The 19,386-nt window shown below is 40.7% G+C and overlaps 3 protein-coding genes across 3 annotated transcripts; all 3 read left to right on the forward strand.

The window, feature by feature from the left end:
• The first annotated feature begins 5,709 nt into the window (after positions 1 to 5,709).
• Positions 5,710 to 6,910, forward strand: foxq1a (forkhead box Q1a). Its single transcript, XM_032531774.1, has one exon. The coding sequence runs from the start codon at positions 5,920 to 5,922 to the stop codon at positions 6,742 to 6,744; it is 825 nt and encodes a 274-aa protein (XP_032387665.1). The 5' UTR covers positions 5,710 to 5,919; the 3' UTR covers positions 6,745 to 6,910.
• A 1,540-nt stretch (positions 6,911 to 8,450) lies between these two features.
• On the forward strand, positions 8,451 to 11,601 carry foxf2a (forkhead box F2a). Its single transcript, XM_032531773.1, is given in 3 exon segments — positions 8,451 to 8,919; positions 8,922 to 9,716; positions 11,122 to 11,601. Coding segments are annotated over 3 exon segments (1,110 nt in total). The 5' UTR covers positions 8,451 to 8,768; the 3' UTR covers positions 11,286 to 11,601.
• A 4,971-nt stretch (positions 11,602 to 16,572) lies between these two features.
• On the forward strand, positions 16,573 to 18,559 carry foxc1a (forkhead box C1a). Its single transcript, XM_032531772.1, has one exon. It carries the CDS (start codon positions 16,827 to 16,829, stop codon positions 18,246 to 18,248), a length of 1,422 nt encoding a protein of 473 aa, XP_032387663.1. The 5' UTR covers positions 16,573 to 16,826; the 3' UTR covers positions 18,249 to 18,559.
• The last annotated feature ends 827 nt before the right edge of the window (positions 18,560 to 19,386 follow it).

Here is a 19,386-nt window from a genome sequence, read left to right on the forward strand (position 1 = left end):
ATGCGGCTAATTAAGGTATAATCTGGCCTTTCTCTCTACGCTAGTGTGATGATGTTTTGTAGCCCTGCTGCTTGTCAGTAACAGCTTATGAGACTCTGTCCACTTACATACTAGGCCTCAACACGAACCTCAGTACCCAGAACCTCGGGGAGAATAAATAGAGAAAGGATCGACCCCTTTTCGTAGAGCTTTCACTGTCATCACTCACACTGTTATGACATTATACCCCCATTCAGTGTGGAAACTGTTTCCCCATCTGTGAGGTAAACCACATCACAACCCCACCCTCGGTGCTGCGTCTCTGGCAGTGTTTACCCCCATTCCTCCTTTTTGTCTAAACATGCTGGAGGAGTTAAGTGTATTCACACAGATGGCTTGCATGAAGTAGACTAACCCAGTCTCAGATACCTGTCCTCTCAGACCTTGCCCCAGGGTTCCTGTAACCGTTTCAACTCAGTGGCCTCTGATGCAATTTTATAAATTATAAATAGGAACTGCAAAAGAAAGTTTTCAAACCTTTTCATCCTCAGAATTCTCCCCTACTCATACTTTTTTAAAACTAGTATACCTGTTTAGTTTGTCTGCTTTTGACATCTACCATCAATACCAGTTTGTCCCTGCTTTTGATTGATGATCTTCACTTAAAACACAGCTGATATAAATGAGGCTGCAGACAATGCAATGTATTTAGGAATGGAGAAGCTGTGTTAACATAACTGAGTGCAATACAAGACCGCATTTAAAACTGTGTCATTGAAAAATGCAAAAATGTACATACAACAAAATATGCAACAAACAACAGATACTTAACTATGACAAGGTAAAAAGTAAAGAAATGTGAAATTAAGAAAAATGTATACCCATATTATTTGAAAAATTTGAAATTAGAATGTGAAAAAAGGGAAAATTCCATCTTATTCAAAGAGAGTTTATTCCACATCCACAGTAATAGATAAACAAGGATGAAAGCTGTACTAGAAAAATATATTTCTTGTTGTGTCTTTGACAGTATAATTCTTGTGTCTGTAGTGATCACCACATGCTAAGAACAGGAAAAGGCATTTCTAGCCTTCGAAACCTGTAACCTCACTTGCTTGAAATGTGTTCTGCTTATTTATTACATTTTTTCCTCCCTTTTTTGTGCCTCAGAAGTGACACAACCAAAATAGAAACTTCCCAAACCGGCAAGAGATCCTGCTTTTTATTCTTGTTTTAGTGCTACGTCTCTTATAAAGAGACATGAGAGAACTTGAACTGCGTTAACTGTCATCAGTACATCTATTTTACCTACATATAAACCTTATTAAAGAGCAAAGAAAAAGATATACCTTGCAAAACAAAAGCCACATAAACAGAATTACAACAAGATCTTCCATAGGGAGTTTCATGTGTGCATTTAGAGGGCGGGACCAGGTGTACGTAAAGAAACATGTGGAGCCAAATATACACGAAGAAACAGACAGATGATGACTAAGAACACGCACATGTTTGTGCAAAACCACGTGTAACATGGTTTCAAAACAGAGCGGTCTAAATACTATAATTAGTGGCTGATGAAATATTTTGAGGTGGGATGTATTGTTCAGCGACAATAAACACATGGCTGCCATAAATAGCATAAAGGAATGCCCTGAAACAACATGAAATTCTGTTTCTATTTTAAACATGTGAATACATCACTGACTCTGAAGTCACCCAGTGATCTTAACGTTCTCAGAAACATAATCCTTTGCAAAACATCTGAACATCTCACATGATCTGCTGCCTCACATGCAAAAGCTTCATGTTTGCATAGAGAGGGACACACACACACACACACACACACACACACACACACACACACCACACACCACACACACACACACACACACACACAAGCCTTGAGTGGGAGTTGTGCAAACTAAAGTCAGGTTAAGATCTTCACAGGGCTATTTTTAGACATTTTGTGGAATCTGCTCTAACAGTTTACATTACTGAAATGCTAAGCGGGGTTTCAGATTTATCTCAAACATGAAAAAACAAGCTGTAAAAACTTTAAAAAACTGATAATACATATAGAAAAAAGTCCATAATAGTTTTTTTTCTGATTTGACATACTGTAAATGTTCACTGTTTGCTAAATGTAAAGAAAACACATGAACCGGCTTGTAAAGAATAGCTTTGTTTTCATTTAATTTCCTCCTAATGGGAAGCATTTAAAAAACAAGCCAAAACATATCTCAAGTATTTTCGAGGCTTTGTCTTCATCATCTAATTCTCTTATTCTCATATTTGCAACATCATTTCAGAAAATGGCACTTAAACCTACAATAGCATTTACGAAATTCAACATAAGGACCCGTAATTCAGTACAACTCAACATGAATTCAACAACATGTGTTGTTGTCCTTCCTGTGCAGTGCTTAGCCACATCTGTGTTCTTTACACCTGCAGTCAACTAAGAATATTTATTTCTTCCTTGTGCCTTCAAACAAATGACTGGAAAACAATTTTCCTTCACAAACAACTACAGACAGAAGGAATGTATTATGGGTTTGCGACTGTGTCTCTTTCCTGAGTTACTGTTTTACTGGAGCTTAAAATTGTAGAAAAAGACGATGATCAGTGTTACGATCAGCTCACAGGCCACAACTAAGGAGGGAGATGCACAGCAGACTAAGTAACAAACTGTCATTTATTAAATAAAATTAAATAAAAGTGCCAACAGAAAGACAATGAGTTGTGCCAGTCAGGATCAGTGGCTTGTGGCTTATGGTATGGATGCAGTGAACAACGTGTGGTGTATGTTGTCAGTGTCTAACAAAGGAAGTAACTGAACAAAGATGAACACATGCTGGTACTGGGTGGGGGGAATGCTGCACACAGGTCTCTGGGAGGACTAGCCACGTACTCCCAGTCCTGTTGTTAGACCGTCAGCCACAGACCGGTGAGTGCACAAGAAAGACAACAACACACAGGCACTAAGTAACAGGCACTAGGCCATGACAGTCAGCAAATGCAGGGCACCAATATATTATGTGGAACATATGCTGACTTGTAAGTGAGAGTCCTCATTCAACTAATGGGTACAGGCATAACTGGGAGTGCAATTTATTATGTTGGCATCAGTTTGTGATACTTGAATGTTTATGAACTGAGCACAGTGCCAACGAATCCCATCAACTGCATCAGCAACAGTCAGGGTGTTAGCCACTGATGTCTGAATATGTGCTGTTCCTCATTCCAACTCATCAACAAGTGAAACCTCAAGGCCAGAGTTAAAGCTGCAGCGATTGTATCTTGGAAGGTCTAAAGCTATTTCAACATGACAAGAATTATGGAGAGCTGCTCAGAGATTGGTGTCATCATTCATTATTCAAACTGAACTATGAAGGTTTTCCATTTTAGGTTTGTGCTTTAAAACTGAGAGGTCTTATCTGATCTGGTGTCTGCGGAAAGGCAACATGATCTACAGGCTTGTACATCTCACAACAGGGATCTTGACAGAGAGTCAAAAAAGAATGAGCCAGTAAGAGCCTTTAGTAAAACTACTTTATGGCAGCAAGTTATTAACTGAAGAATATGTAACTGTGCGGGACACATCTAAAAACACATCTGTAAAAAACAGTCTTTTGTCTAAGATGAATATGTTTGCCAAGTACAGTATATGTGCTTCAATAAATATACTTGCATGCAGTACTTGGAGCTTCTATACCATGTTCATAGTAGTAATTAAACCCAGTTAAACAAGCTATTTTACTGTTGTTTGTTGTGGAATTATAGACATGACAAAAAGGAAATGCTAGTATTGAACATCCAAATCATTTTTTTTGTTACCATTGTCTTATGAGGGGCTCATACATTTAACTAATGGCTTAATTAACGTTCAATAAATTATTTATTAATTCTCTAAAGATATGTTATTATGAGCTATTCTAATAACGCAGTTAGAAATGTTGATTATAAATTAACAACTGGATTTCTCACTTTTTAACAAGACATAAAATCTGTAGATTTAAATGTTAATAAGTCTTTAACAAAGTGTTTTTAATACCGGGTCTACAGGTGTAAATGCCTTTAAAATGTTTATAAAAGGATGTTGTTCCACATTGTATTTACCGCGAAATAAACTACCAAACTAATAAAACTGCCAGTAGTCAAGAAGCCAACAGTTGCTTACAACTTCTTTATAAAAGCTTCCTTAAGCTTTCCTTAGAAATAGGATTTTTTTTTTCATAATTTACCTTTGGCAGCATATGAGGCACACATATTCCTTTCTGGTTCCACCTGTAAAGCTGTTGTTAAGTAGATCCTGATGCATACAAGAACACACACAGACACATGACAGCCTCACAAGCTGCTACATGCAGTGACTTGAATGAATGTACATGTTGCCGTTTAGTGGTTAGCTTGCAGGAATCCATCTTTCTCATTGCCATCCTTTCAAAGTAGTGACTTCACACCAGATTGGGTGTCACAGACAACAAAAACAGATTAGTTCCTGAAAATCATCCACACCAACACAAACATGTGTAACCCAAATTGAGAAAAACAGCTTGAAGATTAGTATTTGTGCAAACAAAAGTTAAGCCACTTGTTGCAGTAACAACAAATCAGCGGCTGGTGTGATGTCAACATTGGTTTCCAGGTGATGTATGAGGTTATACTTCTTTTGTCCATTTGTCTATTTAGTGACAGTGTTGCAGCACAACCAATGAATCCAATGATTAGGTCTGATAATTTGGAAGAACTAAAAACACCAATTATACAACGATGGGTTGTTGAGTTCAACTTGACTTCCGGATGAACCTGAAGGAGTGAGTGGGAGGAGAATGTCTCCGGGCTGTGGAGCGCCACTAAATGATAATGAAACACTGACATTAGCTATTAAAGGCATATTTGATGGGTGTTTTCATTCGGTCTGCTCACCTGTTGGCCTTATTGTCATAATGACACTGTTCCTTTGGAATCACACGACACCCCCTGTCACATCCAAAACCTCAAGGATTTTTTCTAAAGAAAATAAATCACAATCAGTGAATCCACTATCTTGGCCCTGATGACAAGAAGGACCAAACCCACTATTCGTTTTAAGAAGAGAAACACAATAACAATAGTTTCTTTGTGAGCTGTAAAGTTGGCATGATCATCAGAAGTGCACAAGTAGAGAGCTGTGTGTGTGCGTGTGTTTGTGTGTGTGTGTGGTGTGTGTGTGTGTGTGTGTGTGTGTGTGTGTGTGTGTGTGTGTGTGTGTGTGTGTGTGAGTGTGTGTGAGTGAGAGAGAGAGAGATGTGACACATGGAACATCTTTTCTTCTCTTTTCTTGACTGAGTTCTTTAAATATTACACTCATAAGAAACATGGTTTTCAGTCATTAGGATGAACAGAATCTATATGAAAGACGTTCTGGCTACAGTGCTGCCTGAAATTGTCAAATGATACGGCACCACACCTTTAAATACAAAGGAAACATACGCCACCTGGTTGTCTCAGGTGAAATAGTCCCAAGGTGTCAGGCAGCTCACATTTCACAGGTGAGAAAGTAATACATCTGCACGAAATTGCTAAACACTAAATTATAGACTCATGGGGAACCTTTTATTGTGATCACAGTTTTAGTATAGACTATCATGCACGCAATGTGAAGATGTGTTGTGCTCCAAATCTTTTGAAATCATTTAACTCCACCCTCTTGGGTTGGTCCTGAGGTGAGCCGACTATAAACAGCTGTTCACACAGATTGGTAGGTGAGAGTGGCTTCAGCTCTGGCAGGTATGATATCTAAGAAGAACTTCTTTGGATTCAATTTAAAGCACTCCGCGTCTTGACGCCCACAAAATCCGGACTTCACGCATAAAGCAAATTGGATAGGTCTTATACAAAGAGGAAAATTCATCAAACAGCAAGACGTTGGAGGTATTGTGTGGAAGCCACTATGACATGAAACATCTCCAGATGTCCACTGATGCAGAGGGGAGAACGCGCTCTCCTCTTTCTGCTGAGGAGGAGCTGGGGTCGGATGGAGACTGCGTGGCGCACAGCCCTCCACCTGTTACTCCATGTACCAGCAACAAGTCCAAGCCGTACACACGGAGACCCAAACCCCCTTTCTCGTACATCGCTCTCATCGCCATGGCTATCCAGGACTCCTCTTCTGGACGTCTGACTTTGGCGGAAATAAACGACTATCTGATGAAAAGGTTTCCGTTCTTCAGAGGCAGCTACACCGGCTGGAGGAACTCGGTTAGGCACAACCTGTCTCTGAATGAGTGTTTTCTCAAAGTGCTCCGGGACCCGTCCAGACCTTGGGGAAAGGACAATTACTGGATTCTCAATCCTCACAGCGAATACACTTTTGCTGATGGGGTTTTCCGGCGCAGAAGAAAGTGCATCGGTGATAAAAAGTTCAACAAGGAGCCAGAAGTGTCCGAGGAGCCGCAGAGCCTTCCACAGACTGCACCCGCCACCAAGACCGATTCATGTGTCAAGTTTACGAGTTCATTTGCGATAGACAGCATCCTGAGCAGACCGTTCAAGAGGGACTCAAACAAAGAACATTTAGCCCTCGCGCCTGCCTTCAGCTGGCCGCGCTACGGTGAACTCATGATGCCTCATTCAAATACACCTGCCTCATTTTCACACGTCAAGCCAGCCTGCTACATGGACTCCTGTGCTGCGCATGTGTCAAACGCCTATGGCTGTGGGCTGCTTTCACACACAGTCTTGCAATATCAGAACAGAATGTCTAACATTTCATTATTATAAGTCATCAATGATGGGAATTCAATTGGACTTCATTGTGGTTGCAAGGTGTTATTTGTATATACTTCTTAAAGCAATAACAGATTTTATGTTTTATGGACAAATGTTTGTTTTAAATGTTACTGAACGGACCATTGACGTTGTTTGTCTCAATGCCATGTTAAAATATCCACTTTGAATGTTGTCTCTTTCTTTCAAAACTTCGCAACGAAATAAAAATATAAATGATAATCTGCGTTTGCTGTTATTGTGATATATTTTATATTGAAATATGTTGTGGTCATTGGTTATTGTGGAGACAAATTAGGACTGACACCTGAACGACACTTTTAGGTGCCGAAGCAATAATGGTTATCGAGGCGTGTGTTCATGTGACTCTACCTTGTAAAATCTTCTCTGCTAGGAATTTGTTCCAAGTGTGCCAAGAACCTTCTATACACTACCTGTGTGTATAGGCTATGTAAAGGACTTATGGTTGGCCTTGGCAGACTATGTTGTTGTACACATTATGAAAAAGATAATATATTTCTTCTTAGTAGGAACTTTTCCAGTTTCTAGAAAAGAATGACTGCCCCATTAAAGGGCATGTGTAGGCTACACTGCTTATAGTAATAATTACAACAATACTACTACTACTACTATTAACAATGGCAATAACAATAACAATGACAATAACAAAAACAATAATAATTTAAAACATAATAAAATGATAATAATAAATGATGAATGCAGTCTATTATTAGTATCCGTTTCTTCTATAATTTATGAGGCAAAAAGAAATTGCCACATAAATATTTACTTTTCAGTGTTCATAAAGCTCGCTAAAGTCGGATAGGGGCATCCAATATTTATGTTTTCTGTCTCGCGCTGCAAATAGCTGTCGCCTCAGTCACTACACATGCGCAGGAAAGGGTTTGTACAAATGGTGCATCCTGAGCGAACTCGACCCGAATCCACAATAGGATAGGAAGAAACATTCCAAGTAGGCCTATTCTTCTGAGGCTAGAAAGTAAATTTCCTTTAAACCAGCTGTGCTTCCTGGACGCAGCGGGGTTACAGGTTTGATGTTGCTGATATTCTGGATAGATTGTTGAATTCTGGTGTGGGAAATTATTTCACGTCCTTATTATAGTGGTAAATTGCTCTTCAAGGACAACTAAAACTCATCCAATGCACAAACAACAAATAACTTTTCACAAAATTTACTGTAATATTTAATTATCCGAATCGTTCTTTTAGACTTTAGTTAGAGTTTCTAATCAGTTTATTTCTCCAGGGATGGACTCCAGGCTCCAAGAGGTAAATTGACCATGTGCGCTCTGTGTGGCACGTTGGCACGCTCGGATGGAAAAAGCATGCGTCCTCTCATGTCAGAGTCCTAGCAGATCCCAAACAAATGAGCACGGCAGGACTCTTTCTGGCACACACCTTTACAAAAGTTAAACTACTAGAAAGCATTGTTAACCATTGCAGGTATTTGTGACAAATGTAAGTATTTGTCCAAATTGTGTCGTTTTGTTTATCTTAGTTAGCCAAGTTATCATGACAAATATTAGTGTAACAAATGTATTCAGAGGTGTTACAGAAAGTAAGTCGTGGGAGGAGATGTGTCTTACTCCACTGCGTCCGGCTTCTAGTTTGGATCCTGGCCAGATGGGGAGGGAGTAGTTCCTGGCGATTTCTTGGAGGGATTTGGGGGGGATACTGTAGAGGGGCAGAGAGAGAGATTTATGAATTGATAGGTGGTCGAGTTGTGTTTGGCTGGTTGGATAGGCGCAAGCAAAGTCGAGGAGCTTTATTCCACCTCTCTTGTGGGATTATTGCCAGCGATGGACAGAGAGAGGAAGGAGGAACAGCGGCTGGTATTTCTTGATTTTCACGGTTATAAACGCGCAGAGCACCACAAAGGGACACTGACCTTTTAATTATCGCATTAGATTTTATTTGCGTTTGAACGATAGGACACGTTAGTTGCCCACGTGTTTCAAAGGTCCCCGCGGTGAACGGGTTCAAAAAGACGCGCAACCATGACGACCGAGAGCTCCAAGCAACATTTGGATCCATCTAATCCTCGATCCAGTCCTGATGCTCTGAATGCAGCTGTGCCGAGCGCACAGCCAGGGATGGAGAGCGCGCACAATGCATCATCACCCAAGTGGAAAAAGGGAAACTCTGCCTTGAGCGCCCTGAAAAGCCTCCCTACTCATATATCGCACTCATTGTGATGGCTATTCAAAGTTCTCCGATCAAAAGGCTTACTTTGAGTGAAATCTATCAGTTCCTGCAGGCCCGCTTCCCTTTCTTCAGGGGATCATACCAGGGATGGAAAAACTCCGTCAGACACAACCTTTCTCTGAACGAGTGTTTTATAAAGTTGCCTAAGGGTCTCGGTAGACCTGGCAAGGGTCACTACTGGACCATCGACCCCAGTAGTGAGTTTATGTTTGAGGAGGGCTCTTTCCGTCGCAGACCTCGCGGGTTCCGTAGGAAATGCCAAGCTTTGAAACCAATGTACAGGATGATGAACGGAATCGGTTACGGGGCGTCCATGCTGCCGCAGAACTTTGATTTCCAATCACCGTCAGGCTCACTAGCATGCCATAACAGCTACAACATAGATCTGATGGGTAACACAGTGACAGGTGGTTTCGAAGGACTCGGAGGAGGACATCACGTCCCACATATGTCATCAGGCTCCGGGTCATCTTACATGGCCGCTAATTCAGACTATTGCCCGGACAGCAGCAGCAGTCCCCTGCAGTCCTCCCAAGCCATGGTAGGCACTTTTGACTGTCAGTCTCCTTATGCAAATGCAGCCTCACACTGGAGTTCACCTGGTGTATCTTCATACATCAAACAACAGTCGCTGGCATCAAGCAGTCCCACCTCTTCTGCTCTGCACACTGGGATGTCATCCTACTCTCTGGATCAAGGCTATCTGCACCACAATACACGAGATTCCTCTGAGATTTCAGGTAGAGCCACACTGTAGCCTTTGTACATATATGCATAATATATATATATATATATAATACCTTGTATTTATGATTTGCATTATGAAGAGTCGTTCGAATCAAAGGTTAGGCTTTCAGGTTTCACAGGCCAGCCTACGTTAAACAGTATAACTACAAACAAATCTATAGAGCTCAGGTTTTCACAGTATACTTTTGTTTAGGCTATTTAATGAAGTTGTGTTGGATGAGTAAGTGAAAATCCGTCATTGACTGAAATATGAATCAACTGTCCACATGCTGATTAATTAATTGAAACAAGTTAAACACACAAATGTACTCTGGCATACTCAAACTATAATTTGAAGCAATGGATCAGATTGTAATGTCGCGCAGTTTCAGTTTGTATCATGCATCATACCATTGTGTGTGGAGTGTGAACGATTATTTGTGCCTCATCTAGTCTATTGCTTAATTTAAATTTCTTAGAAGTTGGTTTTATTTTCGATCAAGCTTTCTTTAGAGGCCTCTAATGTATGAAAGAAAAAAATAGGCACAACAATACAATAAAAAGGACGATATTAAGGTAAAGGCCATCGTGACATAAAGTACCCACAACGATATTAAACACGCTGATACTTATTTTTTTCAATTATTTTTATTTTGTTCATGTTGTTTACTGTCTTTTATGCACATAACAAAGCACATTGGAACGACTTCCTAATAAAGCATCCTTAATGTTTAACAGCTTGTCACTGATGGGTGTATTAATGGTTTTCAAAAGATTTGCTATCGTTTATCCATTAAAGCCTACTAAGAACATACTTTGGGTTGCCATGTTGGGAAAAATCCATTTTGCTGGTGTTAAAACCTCTTTTGCCACGTTACACGCTTTATGTTTTTATCTTTTTACTTAATGGGGATTGCTGCCCTCTAAAAAAAAACGGCAGCACAGCATCTTCACCAAAATGCATTTTTAATCATAAAGTGTTACCATGATTTATTAGCGTATACATTATATATAGACTTAAAGGATTATCGTAAACAAAAACAAACACGTCATGTATTAATATTTGACTAACATGTATACCTGCAGACTAGATAGTTAATTAGTAACAATGAATTTAAAATAGTCTGTTAATGGATTGCAAATTATCCTTTTTCTGCCTGGCAACCCAAGAAGTGATCTTACAAGTGGTTTATAACTAAGTCAACTGGTTTATAATCATTAATGAAGCCATTCGACTCAACCTAAAACATTACAGGGCACCGTATTGACAAGTAGTGCCAACGAATTTCTACCTATATCACAGATTTAAAAAAACAAAACGCACATCATTGTTGATATCCAGCAGCTGGAATAAAAAGAATCCAGATCGATCGTGGTAATAGAAATGATTTTGACCCCATGTGTCCTCTGTGTTTCCAGCGGGACTGTCTCGATACTCAGCTCCTGTGTGTGACAGGAAGGACTTCGTTTTGAACCTAAACGGAATCTCTTCTCTCCACCCCAGCACCGGCGGATCTTACTATCATCAGCTCCACCACCATCACCAAAGCGTCTATCAGGATGTAAAGCCATGCGTCATGTGACAACACACCGAAGACACAACTGTCGAGAAGGTGTCTACCAAATGTAACCTCGGGTGAAATGGCTGTTACAGTATTCCCTTCGACTCAGTGTCAGTGAACTTTGACCTCTTTTTAACCATGTAGGAATGGCCACACACTCTCATTACATGCTGACTTTACACATAGAAATAAGCAATAGCAACATTTTAACAGGGAAAAATACTTACACGTACCTGAGTTACTCTCTGTTCACGGACTCAGTTTTGTTTTGAAGTTGTTGGAATTGTTGCTGATTTCCTGCAGCAGGTCATTGAAGAGATTTATTTTTAAAAGATCATTTGGAAGTGTTTTAACAATAAAAGTCTTTTGTACACAAAGTATTTTCTTTTATAAGCACTTATTCCCTTGCCATTGGTTCTTTCTTTTCAACTGCTACAAGAGGATTATTATTATTAGGCCTATTGCCGTTATTGTTATTATTAACATTATTATTATTTTCATATCTACTGAAAATTACGCACTACCTGATAATTTATGAAACACATTTAAACAGCGCAGTTTGTGTGCGATTTTGAATATTCCGATTATGCCCAACCGTTCATAAAGATTGGGAATGAATCACAAATCATTTTAGAGATTCAAGTTTCAAAATCATTATTATGGGTTTCCCAGAAATAGGCCTACTATCATTGCATTGAGCTTAACATATGATAAAGGATATGTTGTAGTTTTTTTACACTATAATCACATATTTTGAATACGAAAAGACCAAATTTAAAGTGTAGCCTAATCCTTCTTTGAGTTGGTTCCCACGCTGAGGATAGTGTAAGTGTATTTTGGATTTAGATTTTCTTAAAAAGCCTGTCTCAAGGATTGTTATTAAATAATTAGGTTTACTTAGGGAGGAAAGAAAGAAAGCAAAAGGCACGTTCAATACTGATCTCTGACATGTAAACGGAAATGAGAACCCACCGTTCTTGGTGGGTGCTGTGGCTTTCACGTGACTGTACCGCCACCTCGTGGTAAGTGAAAGTTGAAAGGCTCAAATCATATTTCATTCATCCATGCGCTATGGATAATTACATACGGATAACGTCATGCTATTTAAGATGAACGTGTTGGCAGAGCAGTCAGTTGGCCATCTAGTCATGAGGATATAGAATACAGATGAAGCTGAACTTTGTCATGTCTCTCTGATATGGACTGCCTACAGGCAGGTTGGATTACCTGCGATACAGTAAAACACAAATGTTTGAGTTGATGAATCCGCTTCTGGATTGTCACGTCTTTTCATCTGATTCAATCTGACAAGAGATGTCGACAGTTGTATTCTCCTAAAAAGGTGTAAAACGAGTGAATGACAGATGATTGATTACAGAAGCGTTCAAGTTAGATAGATGGAGTGTGAATCTGGGTTCATTTAGTCTTTTTAAAGGGGCTGTATATAACCTATATAAAAATAAAGTTTCAACAAAAGTCTGTAAGACCAACACACAGCCATGCAAGTCCATTACACACAATATGTTGATAATAAATCCCACTCATTAGATCACCCCGTCTAACAGAAATCCCACATCAGATACATATCAGATTATGCTGTATTTTGAGTCCAGGTCCGACGGACACTGAATGCTTGTTGGACACTAGCCATGTTGGACAGTGCTACACAGATTAGAATGATCAGGCATGGTTGTATTACAGTAAAAGACTAAAAGCTTAAAATGTCTCTGCTCTGTCCATGGTGCTGAAGAGGATGATGGATAAGTTTGAATTTATTTGTAATTCATGTTCTATTGAACACACCTCAAGGCATGCACCATCAGGAATAATTGAGAATAGGACAATATTTTTCATCCCCACTCACATACACACACACACATACACCCACACACACACACAGGGGTACACTTAGCTGTACCCTTTGACCCTCTTGACAGCAGGCCTGCCCTAAAGTAAGCCAGTATGGCAGTGCATATAAAATGATCCTGTTGAAAACTAATATTTCTGTGTCAGCAACTGGAACCAGGAACAACAATCATCAGCACACATATCCTGTGGTTGTCCTGATACAATGGATCCCAGTGGCTGCCTGGCAGTTGTCCATACGTGACACACTGGAACATTAATGCAACACCTCCTCAGTGAGTTCTTACATCATTGGGCAGAATGATGCTGGTACTTAAAATATCAAAAGAAATTTATTAATTCAAATTTACAAATTTGTGACAATTAGATATACATCTTATCTGTGATATTTTGCATTGAACACAATTTATGTTAAAAAGGAAAATTCACAAGACTAAATTGTTTATGGATTTTATTGTTTCCATTTTTATTTAGTTTTAACTTAATTTCCTTTTTTTGTATGAAGTAAAACCCCTTTTGTACAAATGTCTTTTTTTCTACTATTTGTACTTCCTCCATCTTGCTGGGATGTGATCCCTCACTTTCATCTTCTTGATAGATACTCTTCTCTTGGATTGTTTGCTGATGGACACGCACAACCATGCAGAAAAAAAAGGTCAGAATCTGAATCTGTTGAAAATGTATCTGAAGGAAGGAATAACAATAATTTTCAGTCAAGTCGAGCACTGGCAACAAGCCAAAAAAATAATGTATAAAGAGAAATTTCTTAGACGTCAACCAAGAAACAAATAACAATGTTCTTGCGTGACCAACCCAGGAGACTGGTGCCACATCTAGGGTTAGGGTATGTCACACACATTATCCCAGGAAGAACACACTGCTCTCACACAGTAGCTCTAAATGCATGTCTCCGCCTAAGATTTAATGAAATGCACGTCCTTGCTAAAAACACAGAATAAGGGCCCAGTTTTACATAGATAACTTCTCCAACAACCCTTTCCTATAACAATGCTGATGTACTCTACCAGCCTGGGCAAACCTTTCCGACCATGTCACCTTAGCACTTTCTTTCATCATGGATGCCGGGTTATAGGGCACGCTGTGCGCATCACATTATCTGTTTAAACTGTCAAGTAAAGGAGGAGTGAGGTAAGTACTGAGCTCGTAGTATTCTGAGTAGCACATCTCAGTATTCAAGTTGATGGCTTTCTCTTATCTGATAACCAGTGCTTCTTAATTACTGATCCCTGTGTCCTGTCAGGCTGACTGTACAGGAGGGAATGTGATACTGACTGTAGTACTGAACTAAATCTTGAGGTGGCAGTAATGTCACACATCACACACACACACACACACACACACACACACACACACACACACACACACACACACACACACACACACACACACACACACACGGTATTTGTTTAATAAATTAGGTAGGCCTATATTACTTTACATGAATGGTACAGCATCATGTCAGTTATCTGTAAAAAATAAATAAAGAAGTCTTCTGAAATGTAGATTTCACAATTCAGTTCATGTCATGGATGGTGGCCTTTCAAGAAGTAAAAGAAGAAGATGTTTGCAATTTCTGAACACTAGAGGGAGCCAAACTCATAGTTATAAAGAACCTTAAACTGCTCTCCTCTCTCTCTCTCTCTCTCTCTCTCTCTCGCTTTCTCTCTTCCTTTCTATCTATTTTAAAAATTGTGAGTTTAGTTTTATTTTCAATCGGGAGTAAGTCTGATTAAATACCATAATGCATAGTTTAATTTGAACTTTTCTATATGTGTAATAATACATTTATCACAAACATTAAAGTCGTTAATTTTGTCTTATTATTTCTTATAATTTCGGCCTTTTGTTTCAGGAAAAGAAAAACTGTGTAATGAGGAAAATTAAACTGCTAGTCTACGTACGTACCAAAAACAAAAATAAAAACATTAAATGACGTTAAAATCTAATTAAATTGGAGAACAAAAAAAGCATAGGCCTATTGTGTCTCCACCATACCGTGACAGAGGCTGTATTTTATTAATAATGGTGTCCTCATTATAGGCTATTTCAGAAAAATAGTAACAGCCAACAAATGTGCCTGTTTTGTTTTATTATTTTGATATCCATTCGTGTTTTTCCTCGCGCTCCAGTCGTGGATACCTTAAATAATAAAGGTTATGGAGGACTGGGTGGGCAGGCCGTGGTATTAAGTAAAAAGCCCGTCGTGGACTGTGTAAACAGCCCGGGGCGGTGGAAAAAGTTCATGCCCGGGTCCATGTAAGGAGAAACCGGCGGAGCACCAGGCCACTGCACGGACATTTAATTAAGATGACCTGCAGAGAATTACATCGACATTAGGACTGTAACTTTGCCTCACAATGACCGTTAACAATTTCATGCACAGTCGCCTTTGACAGCGGGTTATCCAGAGGCCTTATTGAACTTTTGTCTATCTTTGGTCATAATCTTCTTTCAACCGTCAGGCCTTAAAATTAATTACACCGCATAGAATTCCATAAACACCTTATGAATCCCACGGGACCTTTATAGAAATATAAAGATAAATGAATCTGTGGAAGAATGACGAAATATTTAATATTTTGTTTCTTCTGCTACAGAGATAATACATTATCAAAAGGCCTCAAACGCCCCAACACAACGGATATTCAAGCATTTTGATGAAAAGCCCCTCGTGTGAGGTGTCAGGCTCATCCCATTTGGTTGCCTGCTCTTTCAATCCTTCTCTTGAATAAACTCTGACACCTATGGCTATTCGCAGCCCAAACTGTCTTTTTATTCCCGTTGTAATGAGATCTCACTTAACCGCCCACTGCCAACGATGCGAGGCTCTGCCTGCTTTGATCTCCCAGAGATCTGCTGCTGCTGTTGAGTCTTTTCACTAAGGAAATGCACTTTTAAAGACGTTTTACGACGCCATTTGGTTCATTGCTGTTACTATCTGTCCTCATAAAATAATGAAATAATGAACTTCATATTAGGAATGGCAGCCACAAGAGAGCATGCGATGTAAATTGTGATTTTTTATTTTTAAGGAAGCAATATCTGAATGAATATAATGCATAAATATCCAGATTGATGAATAAATAATACACATTTAAATTTGAAAGTCAACTCATCTTTTTCTGTTCATTGCCAGCCACAGGTCTGATAGAGGATGTCTTTTTGTAATACACTTTGCAAGAATATGCACTCCATGATGTGGTTGTGTACATGTGAGTTCCTCTGTCACGTCTGAAGTCTTGGCTGGAGTGGGCTGGGAGTTACCGACACCTCCTCTCGCTTTTCTAAAAACCCTGAGTGTGGCCGGGAGCATTCTTGCGCTCTCTGCACGGTCTCACTTCCCATTGGACGACTCGTGCACTCTTCGGGGAGGAGCTCCACCAGCAGCAAAAAGGAGGAAAGAATTTAACTGCGCAAAAAGTCCTGTGTGGTGACGGATGTCCAAAGTTCAGAACTTTTTCAATGTGCGTTTCGTAGAGACACAGAGATGGGGACGGCTTAAACACGGCTGAGATCCACCACGTTGCACTGTTGTTAAGAATTTCCTCTCGTTTTCTTTTTGAGTGAGCAGTGAGGAGCTGAGATTTGAGTGCCTCAGCATTTCAGAGGAGGGATAAGTGGAGCTCTCCGTCTGCGTATTTTGGAGCTTTATTTTCGCCGAATCAAAGTGAAGACATGCAGGCTCGCTACTCCGTCTCCAGTCCCAACTCACTGGGCGTCGTGCCGTACATCAGCAGTGACCCGAGCTACTACCGGGCCGCTGCCGGTGGGGGATACACCGGGATGCCAGCACCTATGAACATGTACTCCCATGCTGCTCATGACCAATACCCTGCCAGCATGGCCCGGGCGTATGGACCGTACACCCCACAACCTCAGCCCAAGGATATGGTCAAACCCCCCTATAGTTACATCGCGCTCATCACTATGGCTATCCAAAACTCGCCTGACAAGAAGGTGACCCTGAATGGGATTTACCAGTTTATCATGGAGAGGTTTCCATTTTACCGAGACAACAAGCAGGGCTGGCAGAACAGCATCAGACACAATCTGTCGCTTAATGAGTGTTTTGTCAAGGTGCCCCGTGATGATAAAAAGCCCGGTAAAGGCAGCTACTGGACCCTGGACCCGGACTCTTACAACATGTTCGAAAACGGGAGCTTCTTGAGGAGGAGACGACGGTTCAAAAAGAAGGACGTCATGAAAGAGAAAGAAGAGCGTCTGCAGAAGGATGTGCCGCCGAGGCAGCAAGGCCGGGAGCAGGAGCAGCCGGTGCAGGGCTCCAAGCCTGTGAGGATCCAGGATATAAAGACTGAGAACGGGACAGTCACGCCACCGCAGGCCGACTCGCCCTCTTTGAGCACCGTGCCCAAAATCGAGAGCCCGGACAGCAGCAGCAGCATGTCCAGCGGGAGCCCTCACAGCATCCCCTCCAACAGGTCCATCGGCATGGACAACTCAGAGCACCACCAGCACCACGGGCAGGCCTCGACGCAAGGCTTCAGCGTAGACAACATCATGACCTCCCTCCGGGGGTCTCCACAAGGGGACACTGAGCTCACCTCTGGCCTTACTTCCTCCGCCAGGACAGGTATAGCACCGTCTTTGTCCTTAAACTATTCTCCAAATCAGACATCTGTCTACAGTTCACCCTGCAACCAGAACTCCATCTCCACTACCTCCAATGCAACCTATCATTGTAACATGCAAGCCATGAGCTTGTACGCCGGGGACAGGTCTAGCCACTTGGCACCGAGCACCACCGTGGACGAAACGTTGCCAGATTACTCAGTCACTACCACCTCATCCTCCATGAGCCACGGTAATCTAAACTCTGGGCAAGAGGGCCACCTTCCGCACCAAGGGAGGCTGACTTCATGGTACCTCAACCAGGCCGGGGACCTGGGCCATCTGGGCGCAGCGTACCCGGCACAGCAGCAGAACTTCCATTCAGTCCGAGAGATGTTTGAATCCCAAAGAATTGGTTTGAATAACTCACCGGTGAATGGGAATAACAGCTGTCAGATGTCATTCCCACCGAGCCAACCTATCTATCGCACTTCGGGAGCTTTCGTATATGACTGCAGCAAGTTCTGACCAAAATAAATAGGCTCAATATTTTCCTCACGGTGTTTGAACTCTTCCAGTAAAATCCAACGTCCCCCCCCCCCCCCCTCCCCTCACCTGACCACACCAAATGGACTAATATGAGACAAAAAAACAGAAAAGACTTGATGTTGGTTTTTCTAAAGAACAGTGTTACTGCAAATAACACGTAAGTCAATCTTTGCTTTTGTGGCTTTTTATGTGCTATGTTATGGATATGTCAGTTTTCATGGACGTGTAAATTGCATATAGTAATTTATTTAAAAAAAAAAACAATGTAGCCGGATATTATGGACCAAACACCAAAGTGTTTCTAAATTGAATTGCCTTTAAGTGTCCAAACAATTGTTCCATTATAAAAGTAAGAAAAAGGAACGTGTATATCGTCGTACTATTTGAAAAATTCTTCGTTTGTTGAAAAGTATTCTGAAGGATTTGTTTGTTTGTTTAATAAATTGTCATTGTATGTGAGTTTAAGTTAACGCCTCGTTTCTTACAGACTTGAATACAGACTAGTGATATTTTACACTCAGTCTGGCCCGTGTTGGCGTGTAGGCCTCGTTATAAATCTGACCTGACCCTCTGAGGTTTAGCTCTTCTTTAATGGTGTGCGTTCATCACAATATGTTTGGACTGTAATCTGCTGCACAGATTCAAATCTTAAATATGTTCCTCTCACCAAAAAAACCAGTAGCCTACACACTGACGCGACTGCACTAAAAGCAAGTTGCTTTTTGAATAAAATTTCCCCCCTAAAAAATTGAGGAAACATGAATTAATAGTGGCAAAATAAAAGCAAATTTGTATCCGCACGTCCAAAGAGAAAACGCCTGTTAATCTATATTTCTTGGCTTTTTAACATGCATATCTGCTTTACTGTTTATATTTGTACTGTCATATTAGAAATGCTTAATAGACGAGAAGATTAAGTTGATTTTGACCTAAGGCCTAGACCTGGGGACCAGTCTGCACACGGCACAACTTGGTTTTGGATTGCGTTGTGTGTTTACTGGCGCATACCAACGCTTACTTAATATCACACCACACATGCCGAAGATATTCCCGTTGTCACTTCAGTTTTGATGTTTGAATTCTGACCAGTCTGACATGACGCTGACGTGAATGGAGA

Source organism: Etheostoma spectabile, chromosome 12, assembly GCF_008692095.1.
Source record: "Etheostoma spectabile isolate EspeVRDwgs_2016 chromosome 12, UIUC_Espe_1.0, whole genome shotgun sequence".
In the NCBI taxonomy this organism is placed as follows: Eukaryota; Metazoa; Chordata; class Actinopteri; order Perciformes; family Percidae; genus Etheostoma; species Etheostoma spectabile.